At 48.0% G+C, this 15,913-nt stretch overlaps 4 protein-coding genes across 5 annotated transcripts in view; 2 read left to right on the top strand and 2 right to left on the bottom strand.

Moving 5' to 3' along the window:
* LOC112487111 (forkhead box protein L1-like) overlaps positions 1-1,818 on the bottom strand; it is a 2,443-nt gene extending 625 nt beyond the window's left edge. Inside the window, exon 1 of the mRNA XM_025056322.1 lies at positions 21-1,818. Within this exon, the coding sequence (XP_024912090.1) occupies positions 21-358 (338 nt within the window). The 5' untranslated portion in view covers positions 359-1,818. The remainder of the gene's footprint in view (positions 1-20) is intronic.
* A 132-nt stretch (positions 1,819-1,950) lies between these two features.
* acd (ACD shelterin complex subunit and telomerase recruitment factor) lies at positions 1,951-4,070 on the bottom strand. Its single transcript, XM_008311392.3, has 2 exons — positions 3,929-4,070; positions 1,951-3,710 (listed from the first exon to the last, which is right to left on the bottom strand). Exon 2 carries the CDS (start codon positions 3,692-3,694, stop codon positions 2,042-2,044), a length of 1,653 nt encoding a protein of 550 aa, XP_008309614.1. The 5' UTR covers positions 3,695-3,710; positions 3,929-4,070; the 3' UTR covers positions 1,951-2,041.
* Positions 4,050-10,216, top strand: gan (gigaxonin). 2 transcript variants are annotated; one of them, XM_008311395.3, is made up of 14 exons: positions 4,050-4,169; positions 4,342-4,456; positions 4,985-5,174; positions 5,333-5,447; positions 5,973-6,323; positions 6,405-6,473; positions 6,690-6,841; positions 6,945-7,066; positions 7,231-7,340; positions 7,606-7,755; positions 7,934-8,070; positions 8,689-8,823; positions 9,160-9,269; positions 9,439-10,216. In XM_008311395.3, the coding sequence occupies exons 3-14, from the start codon at positions 5,005-5,007 to the stop codon at positions 9,609-9,611; spliced, it is 1,794 nt and encodes a 597-aa protein (XP_008309617.1). In that variant the 5' UTR covers positions 4,050-4,169; positions 4,342-4,456; positions 4,985-5,004; the 3' UTR covers positions 9,612-10,216. The 2 variants fall into 2 exon arrangements, with proteins under 2 accessions (XP_008309617.1, XP_024911759.1); XM_025055991.1 differs by lacking the exon at positions 4,050-4,169 and having other exon boundaries at positions 4,192-4,456.
* Positions 10,217-10,970: 754 nt separating this feature from the next.
* cmip (c-Maf inducing protein) overlaps positions 10,971-15,913 on the top strand; it is a 16,304-nt gene continuing 11,361 nt past the window's right edge. Inside the window, exons 1-2 of the mRNA XM_025055995.1 lie at positions 10,971-12,257; positions 12,891-12,910. Coding sequence (XP_024911763.1) covers positions 11,809-12,257; positions 12,891-12,910 — 469 coding nt within the window. The 5' untranslated portion in view covers positions 10,971-11,808. The remainder of the gene's footprint in view (positions 12,258-12,890; positions 12,911-15,913) is intronic.

Below are 15,913 nucleotides of genomic sequence, written 5' to 3' on the forward strand. Positions count from 1 at the left end.
GGAATAGGTCGTTGTGGGACAGGGTGTGGCGGATGGACTTCTGCCAGCCCTGCTTGTTGTCCTGGTAGAAGGGGAACCGGTCCATGATGAACTGGTAGATGCCACTCAGGGTGGCGCGCTGCTGAGGCGCGCTCCTAATGGCCATGGCAATCAGGGCGATGTAGCTGTAGGGCGGCTTCTGGGGGGGCTCCCGGAGGCCCTGCGGCCCCGGAACGAGACCCGCATGCAGCGCGGGCACGACTCCCGCTGAGCCGTCGGTGCTGCGCGCGTACAAGTAGAAAAGCGGGTGCGCGGAGAAGCCGAGGCCCGGGGTCTGAGCCGAGGCTCCGATGGGCGGGAGGCGGGTGTAGAGAGTCATGAAGGCCGGTGATGGAGCGCGGTGGAGCAGGGAGGCTGCAGCTGTGCCGCCGCCGTGAGTCTGAGCTCAGAGTTCTGCAGAGTTGGCTCTAAATGTCCGTCACACACACTTCCTGCAGGGCCACCCACAACAATCCAACTTTACACTACACTCTGTGTGTCTGTGTGCACGTGCGTGTGCTCGTCAGCAGCTGCAGCAGCAGCAGCCAATCAGGTGGCGTCTTATTCCCCGCGTGTGTTTACAGAATTAGTCTGTTGATAAGTCTGCCCACCCAGGCCGAATCAAGCTGTGTTTATTTAGAGAAGAAATGTTGCGGCAGCAGATCCATAAACCCACTGATGATGTGCTGTTTGAAAAATCACCCGGCTCGGGGACGCGCACGAGCACGAGCACGGGAGTGAGGAAGAAGGACGAAGAAAACATGAGAAAAACTGACGTTGTTTGTTTGTTTGTCTTTTCTGTCCTGTTTGTTTGGACAGGGACAGGACAGAAGACCTCTAGGGGGCGCTCCAGCACCTGAGGGTTTTTTTAAACAACTAATTTGTGACCATTACCAGTCCAACTGGTTACTGAAGAACAGACCACAGTGGTTCTGGTTCCAGTCCGGTCTGTGCTGGGACCACAGTCCGGTCATGGTCCTTCACTCCACTGTGTTCCAGGTCATTCTTTAACTTTTTTACCACTAGAGAATTAATGACCATCTGTGGTGTGGTACCAGCAGAGACCACAGTAGAAACTCTTCATCACAGAGTTTAGACAAATCAACACATTCTCCGTGTTTCTTTTTTTTTACATCTTTACCAAAAATTTTAAATATTTATTTGGTAACTGAGCGCCCCCTGGGTGGTCGCCTGAGTCCACACATCTGATTTAAGTAAGACCCCGACCCGTCACTGTGGGTTCCCTGCTTTACAACAATAAAACAGACCAGAATAATAATAATAATATATAATAATAATAATAATAAAGATCTGGGGCTGGGGCACTGTGGGCCCCACTTCTTTCTACCCTACAAGGCCAACGCTGCAGACTCTGTTGTTTGTGTCCATGAACGCAGTGTTTTCCTGTTTATGGGCTGCCTCAGGATCATCACAGCAGCACAAGTGCTCACAGCTGGATCCTGCTTACATTAGAGGAAGAAACGCACGAGTCGCTCCGTCCACCGTTCTCCCTTTAAACCCACGCTGATTCATTAACAAATTAAACTAAACTAACGTCTTCAGGCCACAGTGAGAGGCTGCGGCTGTCTGTCCTTTAAACCCACACCAAAGTCCAGAGAGAAAATCAGTGGTTTTAGTTCTCAGAGACTCCTTAGGTGTTAATATTAGAGCTGTCAATCAATTAGAAATGTGATTCTGGTAAATTATAGGGTAGCTGTTGATTATTCACGACTGAAATCCGACTGTAATTGATGCAAACTGACCACAGGAGGCAGCAAAGCAGCAACACTACTGGGAAGTGAACTAACCCTGTGAGGTTTGTTGTCTGACATGTTTTTATCTTTCCCCTGATCTGGAGCCTGACTGGTTTTACCCTGGAATTCCTGGCCAGGGGGCGCTCCCCAGTTTATATAATCACACTGAAGACAGTTCAACTGATACACACTTTATTAACATTGTTCTTTTTAACTCTGAACCAACAAATCTGGATTCTTTAGAGCCCACTGTCAGGACCCTGTTGACCTCAGTCACAGCTGTGGTCGTTGGTCGACCCTTCACCTTCATTGAGCAGGTACCTAATGGCCCAGTACAGCACAGACTTTTCCACTTTGAAGTTCTTAAAGTCCTGGATGTTCTGTGTAGTAGTCTTGTATGTGTAGCTGAAGGGGGCGCCGCAGGGATGAACTTGACCTCTGGGAGTGCCCCTCATGCTCCCATTCTTCCCTTTCTCGTTACTTTCCTTTTGGGTACTCGAGCATGAAGGTTTTTCCAAATCCCAAGATGGCGTCTCCGGAGCATCACCTTTCTTCCTCTTTGAGGCTCTTGGCTCTGGTGCCACCTCCTGGTCGGGACCAGCACCAGTAGCAGCCGCAGAAGTCAGTGGCTCGGGGGAAGCAGGTGAGAGGTGTTGGCCTGGGGGTCCCAGTGGTGGTCTCTGGGACGAGGATAAGGACTCATCTCTGCTGCTCACCGATGTCGACACTGACGACCTGGGGTTGGGGACAGGAAGCTGAGGGCTCCTCAGTCTGGTATTAGCTTTGGACTGGGCCTTGGATGAGGTGGCAACAGGTAACAGGCAACAGACGGCCTGACTTGTTTTTATGTCCGTCACCGACGTCGTACCTGAGGACGTCTGAGACGGACGATACGGACAGAGACGTATCCTGGGTTTCCTGGTTTCCAGTAATGGTTGGTCAGTTAGTGACGATATCGAGGTGTTGCTGGAGGAGGCGCTGCAGGGAGGAGGGAACATGTCCCAGGGATTGGTGAAGGCTAGAAGCCGGCTGTCAGCCACAGGCCACGTCACCTCCTCAGTCCATCCCTCAGGGTTCTCTGGACTGACGGAAACTTCTGCAGGAGGTGAGGCAGGTGTTTGAAGCTGTGGAGCGCCCTCTTCAGGTATGATGAGACATTTCACAGGGACACTGAAGAGTTTGTGGTTCTTAAACAAGATCCGATCCCGTTCCCAGTCTGTGGGAGTTGAAGCTGAAGGTGGACCTGGGGTTTTAGAGGAGGTCGAAGGTCGCAGCCTCAGACGACCTCTGTTTGCTGCCAGTTTTTTCCTCACGTGATCCAGCGCCTCTGCTGACACGTCACAGCTCCACTCATTTAGCAGCAGCGTCAGTTCCTGGTTCTCCAGCTCCTCCTCTGCTGTCAGTTCCTGAGTCTGCAGATTCCGCCACACCTCGTCGATCTTCGTAAGTACCGATCTCGGTAACACGGTGCAGGAGACGACCCCTCTGACCTGGCAAGACGGCAGCATCAACAGGTCAGCCACAGTCAGGTAGAAGCGACATTTACTCTTCGCAGCTGACAGGTGGAAGCGGAGCTCGTAATCACGCAGACACACAATGGCGTTTAAGAGGCTGCTGATGCTCTCCAGGTCGCATTGGTCCTGTAGACCCCCCCAGCAGGAGGAGGTCAGTACAGCTGGGATCTGGAGCACACTGTCTGAGAGGAAGATGAGTCCGGTGAAACCAGCAGAGCACTGAGTCTGGGACAGAGGCATTTGTCCCACATTCACGATTTGGGCCATGAAGGAGCCACCGTCACCAGCAGTACGTCTGTTCTCAGTTCCATAGCTGAGGATCAGTTCCTCGATCCAGGGCGTTATATGTTGAAACACGGCCATGTTTGAAGTTGTGCTGCGATGGTTCCTCAGTGTTCGTTTCATCATTGTCGTCTCACAGCAGCTAAAGATCAGAAGAAACAACAGAAACACAATAAACTGTGACGTCAGAAAACAAAAACTGCTACTGTTGCTGAAACGTTTGAATTTATCACACTTCTCTAGAATGATCACTAGACAAACAACAATGGAATTATGACCATGGTCACAACCGTATTAAAGACTAGTTTATTATAGATTGCAGGCTATTAGCGTTAGCCGAACATCCGAATTTGACCCCACCTCTGTCGACCAACAATCTTTAAAATAACACAAAAAAAAGTCACAATCCTAGCGGGGCGTCTGCGACGACATCAGAACTCATCCGCGGCATCCCAGTCCTAACTTTTAGTTAAGTTTTAAAGCGGTTGTTTTTTGACACCGGACCGTTTCTAAGTGATGGAACTTCCTGTTTCCGCTTTAGCCGATGGTGTGTTTATTTCCATCGGAATCTAATTCCGAACAAGACGCAGTCCGTATAATTGTACGTATTCACCTTTTACAATCGTTTTTGGTGTTACACCGTACGAAATTATGCTCAGAAACACCTGTCATGTCATGACGTTAGTTATGTTTTAAGTTTTTTGTTTTCACTACTTCATCCGCAGAGTCACTGTCTTGTGACTCTTGTTCATTCTGTTCGTTCCATGTGACAGTGAACGCAGCACGGACTTCACGTCTTCGTCTTACAATTCAAGCTTCTGGTGAATAATTTTACTGTAAACTCGGTGACAGAAAACAGAACGAGGCCGCGGTGTTCGTCGTGTTAAGGTAAGGCTTAAATTTATTTTGTAAACACAGAACAAATGCTGAACGTATTAAAAAATAACGCAACAAAACAACACTGTAAACACCGGGCCACACTGATTTGAAGTGTTTACTAGCTACGCCCTCTGAGCTAACTTCTTGGTGACTAAACATTTACTTATGTTTTCATTTTGTTCATGGTTTTTCCTAACAGCCGAGTATCGACTTCACAGCCGATGTTCAACCGTGATAAATGTAAACCCGGTTGAAGCCTTGAAGACTTTTTAGCCTGTTGAACTGGAAGCTAACAAAGCAGTTTTCAAAGGTTTTTCTTTTGAAAACTTGGTGTTTGTTTCTGTGTCAACGATGTTTGTGTCACATTAATGGAACGGTTTATAGAAAAACACGTTCAGGAGCCAAATTTATAAAGAGCTTTATGAGAAAAACAGAGTGACTTTGAAGGAACAATCTGATTGGACAGTGAAGTCTGAACATGTCTGGACTGTCAACTTCTGTCATAACTTGTGGAGTTTGGGCGATTTCTCCTGACAGAACCCAACCCTCAGGCTGACATGCCTGACTCTGAGGCTACGGTTTCAGACCCTCAGCATTCACAGAAACTGCTGCGGGTTCTTCGTACCTTCTGGCAGGAGCAGAGCTTCCATGATGCCCTGCTGGTGGTGGACGGAGAGGAACTTCCTGTCCAGAAGAACATCCTGGCTGCTGCCAGCCCGTACATCAGGTCAGGCTGGAACAGTTTCTGTTGAAGTCCACAGTCTGGGCGTGTCCACAGTCTGGGCGTGTCCACTGTGTCCACTGTCTGGGTGTGTCCACTGTCTGGGCTGCAGGTCTGCCTCAGACTGGACTAACATCATTGGTCCTGCTGTGTTTTCTGTCCAGGACCAAGCTGAACTACAACCCTCCAAAACAAGATGGCTCCATGTACAGGATCGAGCTGCAGGGCGTCTCCATGGCAACCATGAAGCAGATTCTGGACTACATCTTCAGTGGTGAAGTGAGTGTGGGGGCGTGGTTGAAGGTGTGGTCCGGCCCAGGGCCATGAACACGGAGCCAACCTCAGATCTCTACCTATTCAGGACGATTCCAGTTCCCAACACACTGTCATTTGGAACAGCCCTGCCCTGTGGCAGTGTGGGTAGTACACCTGCCTTACAGGAAGGCCGTCACCAGTGCACCGCTAAAAAATATTAACTTTCTGTATGGAGTTTCCCTGACCCTCTGTATGTATGAGGGGGGGTTGGGGTGTCGCTAAACTTTACCCTGTGGTGGACTGGAGAACTGTTCAGGGTGTAACGCCCCCTCCCACCTTCTCCCTGATCTCCACTCTCCCTCAATGACCGCCCTCATCCATAGACCTTAAAACCATTTAAAATATAAAATATATTAAAATATATGAAGTAATGAATGCACTTTCAAACCTGATCTGTTTTTGGGGTGCAATACAGTTTAGGAACTTCAGGGGGCAGTGTAGACAGTGAATGTTTATTGTAGGAAATCAAACTTTTTTTTCCTCCCCCAGATCACTTTGAGTGAAGACACCATCCAGGACATGGTGCAGGCGTCCGACCTCCTGCTGATGACCGACCTGAAGCTGCTCTGCTGTCAGTTTCTGGAGAGCTGCATCACTGCGGAGAACTGCATCGGTATCCGCCTATTCTCCCTTCACTACTGCCTCCACCACGTGTACTACACCGCCACGGAGTTCCTGCAGACGCACTTCAGAGATGTGGTGCTCTCGGAGGAGTTCCGGGAGCTGCCACCAGAGCGGCTGAAGGAGCTGCTGGCCATGGAGAAGCTCAACGTGGGCAACGAGAAGCACGTGCTGGAGGCAGCGGTCAGGTGGTTGGGTCACGACCCCGAGGTCCGCAAGGTGCGTGTCCAGGCCCGGCCCAGGGTCAGGAAGAGGACAAAGATGCAGGCCTATGTTAATGTCTTGTGTTTGTGTCTGAAGGTTCACATGAAGGAAGTGATGTCATCAGTGTGGATGCAGGGACTGGATGCCAACTACCTCAGAGAACAGGTACCACACACTAGGGAAAAAAAGACGTTTTAGTCAATCGGTCCAGATCCACTGCTGCCAAGTTCAAATTTTTTTTAGAAATTCTTTGTTTGGATTTATCAGCTACACAAACTGACCAGAGGAGGCAGCAGTGGACCTCTGTGTTTACTGATGTTCTCTACAGAGCCTGGTTGACAAATGCTAAATTCTTTGTCTGTGTGGTTGGTATCCCATCAGGCCATGGGGGAGCCTCTGATGAGGGAGGTGCTCAGAGACTACTGTCAGCCAGCTGTGGGGGGGGCTCAGCTCCAGGGCCAAGCTCTGCTGGATGCCTTCAAACCTCGAGGTTACTCCGAGTGCATCGTCATCGCCGGAGGAGAAGATCGCAAGTGAGTCACAGTCCAACCAGGAAACGGGATGCGGCCCGTTCTCTCTTGAAGAATGTAGTGTAGCAGCCAGTCTGTGATCTCTTCTCTGTTGGGTTCCGTACAGAACCAGGAAGCCCACTCCTGCCACACGCTGCATGTGTCCACTCTACGATGCCAACAGACAGCTCTGGATCGACCTGCACCCCATGGCTGTGGCCCGTCTGGGCCACGGGTTGGTGGCCGCTGGTTAGTATTGGTAGTTCATTAACTTTGTTATTGTTGCTGTAGTTTCTTGTAACTGACCAAAGGGGGCAGTAGCGCCCATGATGCTTTGAGCTCTGTCCTCAGCCTCACTATGATGCTGCAAATACTGTGTGGTTCAGTCCTAACTTCCACTTCCTGTGTGACAGAGGGCTTCCTGTTTGCAATGGGCGGAACCAATGAACAGAAGGTCCTGGACAGTGGAGAGAAATATGACCCTGACCTCAACACGTGGAGCCCCATCCCCCCCATGCTGCAGGTGAACTCCCCTCTGACCATCACTGTTGTTCAGTTCTGCAGAAGTTGAAGTGAAGGCCATTAAAATAAAAGAAAAGTGAAATGTTTTTATTGTTGAAATGGAAAAAAAGAAAAACAAAAGAAAAGAGACAGATGTCCAGCAGTTATTCTGAGGGAACACTAGGTGTCAGCAGAGCCACAGTTACTGTTTAGGTTCTTCTGTTGACTGGAGAAAAGTGCTGTTTGATGATGATGATGATGATGAAGGTGACACTGGTCTGACACAGGCTCGTCAGAACTTTGGTGTGGTGGAACTGGAGGGTCTGGTCTACGTTCTGGGAGGAGAAAACGAGAACATGGAGCTGGTCACCGTGGAGGTGTTCGACCCTCACTGCAACACCTGGAAGACACAGACCAGCATGACTATGATCCGCAAGGTACTGAACACTGTGTAGAACACGGTCCACTGATGGTTCTCTGTTAGTCAAAAACTGACCACAGGAGGCAGCAGTGGACCAGCGTCTCATGACTCACAGACGTTCTCTGTGGACTCTGGGAGAGTGATGAAAAGTGATAAGAACCTCAGGTTCTGTTGTGATGTGTCTCCCCCTGCAGGTGGGCTGCTACGCCTCCATGAATAAGAAAATCTACGCCATGGGCGGAGGCTCCTACGGGAAACTCTTTGACTCCGTGGAGTGTTTTGATCCGAAGACACAGCAGTGGACGGGCCTGTGTCCACTGAAGGAGAGACGGTAAGTCTGACCTGAACTGAACCCACAGCCACTGAACCACAGCGTTGACCAGAGTCATGAGATGTTTTTTTTCTTCTTCTTCTTGCGTTCTCTTCACGTTCCCATGTGAATGGAGCGTTCGATTCCACAGAATTTTTAGTTTCACATTTGTATTAATGACTCCCTCATGACCCACCCCTCACTCTGACATGTGGACATGTTTCACATCATCTGTAACTGATTCATGAGCCCAACGTCCAGGGACCGAGGGTGTGTGCGTTTCCTGTCTTCATCAGGCCCCGCCCCCTTTGATGACGCCTTCAAAACACCCTGTCACTGGATTTTTGTTGTCGAAAGTGTGTTGTTTTCTCACTGCTGACCACGCACACTTCCTCCCTACGCCGTCCCACGGGAGAAAAAGAAGAAACATTTAACAAAGACGCAGTTGATGAAGTCTGTGTCCGCTCCAGTCTCAGCCTGGGGACAGAGCCACAGACCGGCGGTTGATCACACCTCACCCTGTCCCACAGTTCAATTTGCTGACTCAGCTTCCTGTTCAAAAACATTGAGAAACTGTCAGCACTTTTTTCCTAGAACGAATCGTTCGTTGAATTCACTCACCCTGTGTTTCCTGCTCAGGTTCGGCTCGGTGGCGTGTGGCGTGGGACAGGAGCTCTACGTGTTTGGAGGCGTCAGAAGTCAGGAGTCGGAGAACCCCGAACAGAGACAGATGACCACCTGTAAATCTGAGTTCTACCTCAACGACATGAGGAGGTCAGGACCATCGGTGTGAATGGGAGTGTGAATGGGAGTGTGAATGGGAGTCGAGGTTTAATTTTAGATATAACTGCAGGCAGGCCAAAGGTCAGAACGTTTGAACGGTGTGAATGGGAGTGTGAATGGGAGTGTGAATGGGAGTCGAGGTTTAATTTTAGATATAACTGCAGGCAGGCCAAAGGTCAGAACGTTATCCTCCAGCCCATTGGCAGGCTAACTTTTAGCTATCTTGTTTAATTTGTGTACAAAGAGGAAACAAAAAAGTTTTTAAATATATTTTTTCATATTTAAACTTTTGTAAACATGGGTCTCGGTGGCGTGTGATTGGCTCAGGTGGATGTTCCTGGACGACCAGAACCTCTGTATCCAGACCAGCTCGTCCTTCGTGTACGGCGCCGTGCCCATCGGTGCCAGCATCTTTGTGGTGGGCGACCTGGATACAGGTGAGTGATCAAAGGACGTTTCTCTCTGTAAAAGGAGAGGCTGTGATTGGAGGAGAGCCGTGGACACGTTATCGTTCTTTGTCAAACTTTAAATGTCCAGTTAACACGTCCCCGAGTCTTCGTCCCTGTAACAGTACCTAAGAACCTGAACCACGTCCTGTTCCTGCAGGTACAAGCTTCGACTACATCCGCGAGTTCCGACGCACCACGGGGACCTGGCACCGAACCAAACCCATGTTAGCCAACGATCTGTCCAAAACAACATGTGCCGCGCTGCGCATCGCTAACTGTCGGCTGTTCAGACTCCAGCTGAGCCAGGGAATGTTCCGGATCAGAGTCTGAGTCCAGCACTAAGTCTGCACAGAGGGAACGTTCTGGATCGAACTCCGTTTTTCTGTCTGCGATTCCAGGATAGAAGAACTAAACTGTTGTAAACCTAGCTAACACTGCTGCTAAAGCTAATGGAACAACGAGCGACACTTTTTATTCCAGATTCTGGTTCCTTAACACTAATTATCTCGTTTCATTTTTGTCACATTTTTCTGACTCTGGTGATGGATTCTAACCCTCGACCTGAGGCGCTGTGCTGTGTCATGTTTTTATTAGAAGTCCTCGCTGCGGTCTGTGTTTTAGTTGGAAACCGGCCACTCGCCCACACCAAAGTCCACAGAGAAAATCAGCGATTTAAACTCACAGGAGCCGCTGGCTCACTGCTGCCTCCTGTGGTCGCTTTGTGTCACTGAAGTAGATCTTAATTATGGACCAGGGACTAGAAAGCGGGGTGTGTTGTCAAGCTGCGGGGCGGCCTCTGTGACCTTTTGACCTGGCTTTCCAGTCAGAACAGTTTTGGCGTCACTTGACCTCGTTTGTCGTGTGTGAGGACGTCCAGCTGCTGCTGTCTCTCTCTCTCTCTCTCTCACACACACTCACACACACATTCTTCAGATCAGAGAATGTCTTTTCTCTTCTTCTCTCCCAAAGAAACCTGGGAAATGTTTATGACTCCTCCCTGATTGTCTTACGTCATCCTGCTAGCTTGCTAATGCAGAGCTTTTTTTCTAATTTATTTCAGTACGTTATTGATAAGGGTTAAATGATCTGTGCTTAAATTTTATAAAGTTTTATTTGCTTTTTTTAAATTTCTAAATTTTATATTTTGGGGCTAACCTTTTGTCACCTTTTTTCCATTTTTGTTTCCAAACCAACCTTTTTGCCTTCTATGGAACACTTTAGTCCTGGTCTGTAATCCTAATCCTAATCTGTAGCTGATGTGGATGGTCGGAGGTTAGGGTTAGCTACAGAAGACCGCTTGGACATTTTAGCTTTGACAAAGTTCAAATTTTAACGTTGGAAGAGAATTTAAAGGACTGTCGTTTGAACGTCTCCACGGGACGTGTGTGTGTGTGTGTGTGTGTGTGTTCTCTGATCAAATGTTCGTACGTCTGTGTGATGTCACACTTTTGTTTACGACTTCTGTGTGATGTCACACTTTTGTTTACGTGATGTAGCTACGATGGTTCATGTCAAAAAAAAAATTAAAATCACTAAAATTGGTGTGACTTTTATTTTGTAAAAGTGTTTGAAACAGTTATTGTCGCTAAGAACCATTGAAATGTTAACAATAAAATATCGATATCGAGGTTTAAAAGTAAAAAAAATCAATTTATTTTAAATATATTTTATTGTGACACGTATTTTACACATGAACAAGTTGTTGATGAAACCAAAACGGCAAGAATTAGAAGAGACAAAAAAACATCGATTTGATTTACGATAATAAATAAATACGTTTATAAAAATAAATGAAAAGAAAAAAAGAACGAGACGATCTGCACGGTTCCTTTTGGAGAAAGAAGTGGAAAACAACGCCCCCTACCGACAGACTGTCACAAAAAAATAGGCACAGCTCATCCGCTCACCTCCCTATTGACGTCACTACAGTGTCACGTGACTAAGGAGGAGCCAATCAGTACTCTAAAAGAGAGAGAGAGAGAGAGAAAGAGAGTCAAGGAGAATCATCAGAGCAGGAAAATAAAAGCGTCTCAGGACCAGGACCAAGACCTGGACTCGGATTTGGACCAAGACCTGGACCCAGTTGCTCTGTGATTCGTTCGGTTCCCGTTGTGGTTTTGTGGAGTCGGTTCGTGTGGAGGATCGTGTACCGGGTTTCAGACCGGACCAGGCCATGGCTGTGACGTGTTGAAGAGCCGTCTGTGGACGCGCGCCGTGCGTGGGGGAGGAAGGGGATATGCTGGATTATAATCCGAGTGTGTTTGTCTTCATTCTGTGAGAAAATCCTTCATCTGCCTCCCCCTTCTCCTCCCCCTTCAACACCGCGGATCCGTCGCCTTGAGGCCGCGTCCGTGTCGGGCCTTGTCCTCCCCTCGCTCTCCTCCCCCCTTCCTCCTCCTCCTCCGTCCATTTCTGCTCCGCACATACATGTAGCTGCGCCGCGCGTGTGCGTGTGAGAGGCAGACGCGCGTCCACAGGGATAAACACACGGAGCTTGGATTAATTTATTTCTCATATTTTCGGGGACATGGAGTTTACCAGCGGAGGAGTGGGGGGAGGAGGAGGCGGAGGAGGAGGAGGAGGAACCAACAAACAGTTCTACCACCATCACCATCACCACCACCTCCATCAGCAGTGTGAGGAGAACAAGCCTCTGCTGGGAGACATGTTCGAGAGCAACAATAACAGCAGTAACGGCAGACTGTGCGGCAGGAGCAAACCGCTGCAGAACAACGGCAACGGCGGCGGCGGCACGGGCGGCAGCGGCGGCGGCGTCGTGAGCGGCAGCTGCGGAAGCAGCGGCAACGGTGGAGGGATGAGATACAAGCTGCTGCACGAGGGCGACATCCAGGTGTGCGTGCTCAAACACCCGCGCACGTTCCTCAGTAAGATCCTCACTGCCAAGTTCCTGCGCAGGTGGGAGCCGCACCACCTGACCCTGACGGACAGCTGCGTCACCTCAGCTACGGTGAGTGGGCGTGGCCTGTCAGGCTCCTCCTACTTTGGAGTTCTTTAAATTGTTGTGAAGGTGCTGTGGTGTGTAACCTGTAATAATATAATAATAACATGTTACTAGTGCAGTACAGAAAGGCCCGGACCAGAAACCAGGTCCTGGACGTGTTTACATCACATGACCAGACAGGACAACCACAGGAAGTCCTGCGCTAGTTTAAGTTTTTACTTCCTGTTCAGTTTATCAGATACTGTTGTCGTTGAGTTAGTCTCCAAAGCCAAAGTCTGATGAAGAAAACCAGCGATTTTAGCTCAGTTTACCTGAGTTACACCAGCTGACCACAGGAGGCAGCAGTGGACCAGCGGCTTCTAAAACCGATTTTGTCTGTGGACTTTGTTTTTGGAGAGGAAGTGGTCCTCCTCAACTTAGACACAAGTTCTCCAAGTCAACATTACAAATATCACCCATACTACTAGTACTAGTACTAGTACTAGTATTACTGTGTGTGTTGATAATAATAATTCATAATAATAATTTCAGCTCGTTTTCAAAGTCTCCCTTATATCAACATGTCTGACATTTTCCACTGTTTTATCTACACACACACTCTGTGTGTGTGTGTGTGTGTGAGATCACCAGAAATCTTGTTTCCTCAGGTACTTGTTTACATCAGTGTCATGATTCATTTTACTTCCTTTACAGTCACAGTATTGTTCATGAACAGATCAGTGAAATCATCGTACAGTTGAGAAACTTCACTCCTCTGTACAAAGAGCCTGGAAAAAAAGGACCAACCAGTTCCAGGAACTTATTGTAGCAAGAACAGGATTTCTTTGTTTGTCTGGTCTAAATTGAAGTGAAAGTCCAGTGAAGATGGACGACTCCAGGACTGAAGCACCAGGACTCGGTGTCTGTATCAGCCAAACGTCTCGTTTCACAGATAACAGTTCTATAAAAGCAGATGGAGTTAAAACACTGTGTGCCTTCAGTGTTACTGCACACAGTGTCCAGTGCTGTGCCTGGTCCTGGTATTCAAGGTGGCACATGTAGCCTGTGTCGTTTTTTTTTTCTTAGTTAAGTTGTCTCTGAGATTTAGTCTGAACTAAAATCCCATTTTTAAGAGTCTAACGGTGATGTTGGTCCGTGTAAAACACACGAGGCCACGTTAGGTTCAGTGAAGAGAACAAACACAAAGTCATAGAGTTGATCAGGTTTTGGTCAACTTTTGATGTGAGGACAGGACAGAGGACAATGAGACATCACTGCTGTCCCAGAGACATCCCCACTGGACACTGTGACTGACTGTTAACAGCCGGCTGTTGTTTCTGTACTTTATACAAACCATCATTAGAAAATCTGCACTGTCCCTTTAAGGCCATGTATGAAGACACGCAGCTCAGTGTCTTCTGTTTCCTTCTGTCGCGGAGGTCTTTCTTTTGTTTTCATATTCAAACAGACTCATCACATCAACTCCCAGCAGTCACTGCTGTCTTCCTCTTTGCCTGGCAGCGATCAGCTGATCTGAACCAGGACGTACAAGTCGTCCAACCAAACTCACGTCCTGTTCTTCTGCTTTCAACATCAGAAAAACGACACATTCTGTTCATGAAGGAAAACCCTTTCAATCCATGTTTGATTCACAGTCTGCGTCAGTCCAGATATTTGTCTGGATCACTGTGTGTGTGTGTGTGTGTGTGTGTGTGTGTGTGTGTGTGTGTGTGCTTATTGGAAAGAAACTTCACACACGTCTGAATCAGTTTGGCAGCAAAAATAGTAAATAGTTCTTTGCTCCTTAGTAAATGTAAGAAGGCCAAGTTTATCTCCGACGTCTCAAGGACATGTCCTCTCCTTTATCTGAGTGTTAAACACATTTGTCCTACAGGAAACCGACGTTTGTTAAATACTAACATTTTATCACCAATGTCTGGAGAAAGAAATCAGTGATTTTAGCTCCTGTGTCTCTGTGAGAGTCAGTGGTACCGATGGTTCAGTCTCTCAGAGTCAGTGGTACCGATGGTTCAGTCTCTCAGAGTCAGTGGTACCGATGGTTCAGTCTCTCAGAGTCAGTGGTACCGATGGTTCAGTCTCTCAGAGTCAGTAGTGTCGACGGATTTCCTCGTCGTTGGGAGTTTTTTGTTCACTTCCTTTTCAAAGGAGAAGTGTGACTGAAGTTCTGACGTCAGAGTCCGTCGTTCATCTCTTCTTCTGCCAGACCACCATGAGAAGTGAAACTGTGGTCTCCTCTAGCTCCTCCTCCTGGACATTGTGACGTTCTTGTAGAACGACTCGAGGTTCTTCTTTGTCTGAGCGTCGCTCTCATCAAACCACACTTCAATTTTCTGCCTGTTTATTTTTTTATGTGAGGATTCTGGACATACGAAGAAACAGTTCCTGTGCTGTGTCAAAACAGGTCCAAACAGTTCCTAAAAGTACCAGGACTTCCTGGTGTCTTTGTCAGTCAACAGTCGTCTTAAAAAAGTGCCCATTAGTCACAAATAACAGTTCTGTTGAAACGGTTCCACTTGTGAGCTAAGGTTTTAAAAGTGCTACAGGGAATTTATGCAGACAGTTCTCCACCAATCAGAAGACAGAGGGCTATAAGCTCCGCCCACATTGTTATGTTCTCTCTCTAATGGTCCTGCCTCTGGAACAAGAACTAATCTTGAGTCCTGGTACTTGGTGCTGTGTAGACATGTGTAATTTCTGGTACTTTTTCCAGTAGAACAGCGTAGGGTTCTCCTCTTCTTCTTCTTCTTCTTCTCTTCTTTTTCTTCTTCTTCTATTTCTCTTTTCTTCTTCTCTTCTTCTTCTATCGCGGCCTGTTTTTCCCTGGAAACAGTCCAGGAAAAACACTGCCTCTCCATCCTGCTGTTTCTATGGCAACGCAGCAGTGAGGAGGAGGAGGAGGAGGAGGAGGGGACGAGTGTTTCTTCTCTTCTTCTTCTCCATCTTCTCAGCAGAACACCAGGAGAGAGAGACAGTGATGGTAGAGCGAGGTAGACCTCAGTGGGAGCTGCTTCCACAGGAAGTTCCTCCCGTCTGTTTCCTCCAATTAAAAACTCTAATCTGATTTGTTCTAATGATCTGTCATAAATCTGGAAGAGTGATTGACGGGCTGTGGGCGGGGCTTAATGATGACTGAGGGACGATAACCAGTTTAGTATAAAAGTAGAACAAAGAACGTTCTAGAAATATCACCAGGACAAATGTGTCCTGCTAAAGCTAACAGTTAGAGCTAAATAAAACACTGACACGGCAGAGCTAAAAGTATGTTTTAAAAATGAGCAAAACCTGAACTAAAGGTTGACCCAGAATTAGCTACAGGTTAGCGAAAGAAAATCTGACGTTAGCTGGAAGAGGAGGAGGAGAAACCACGTCTGTGATCATCAGTGACGCTAACGTCTTACGAGGTCGTATTTTAGGAAAAGAATAAAAACTGTTGATTCATCTGAACTGTTACTGACACACACACACACACACACACACACACACTGACACACACACACTGACACACACACACACTGGTCACAGACGTCGTTTCTCCTCAGTCCTCATTGGTCCACAGCCACAGTTTCCTCTGTGGCTTCAACTCAGCCTCCGTATTTTTATTTGTTTACATTCTGCTCCTCCCCCCCCCCCCCCCCCCCCCCCCCCCTCTTCCCGCTCCTCCCACTCGCGT

This window comes from Cynoglossus semilaevis, chromosome 6, assembly GCF_000523025.1.
Source record: "Cynoglossus semilaevis isolate Cse_v1.0 chromosome 6, Cse_v1.0, whole genome shotgun sequence".
Taxonomy (NCBI): domain Eukaryota; kingdom Metazoa; phylum Chordata; class Actinopteri; order Pleuronectiformes; family Cynoglossidae; genus Cynoglossus; species Cynoglossus semilaevis.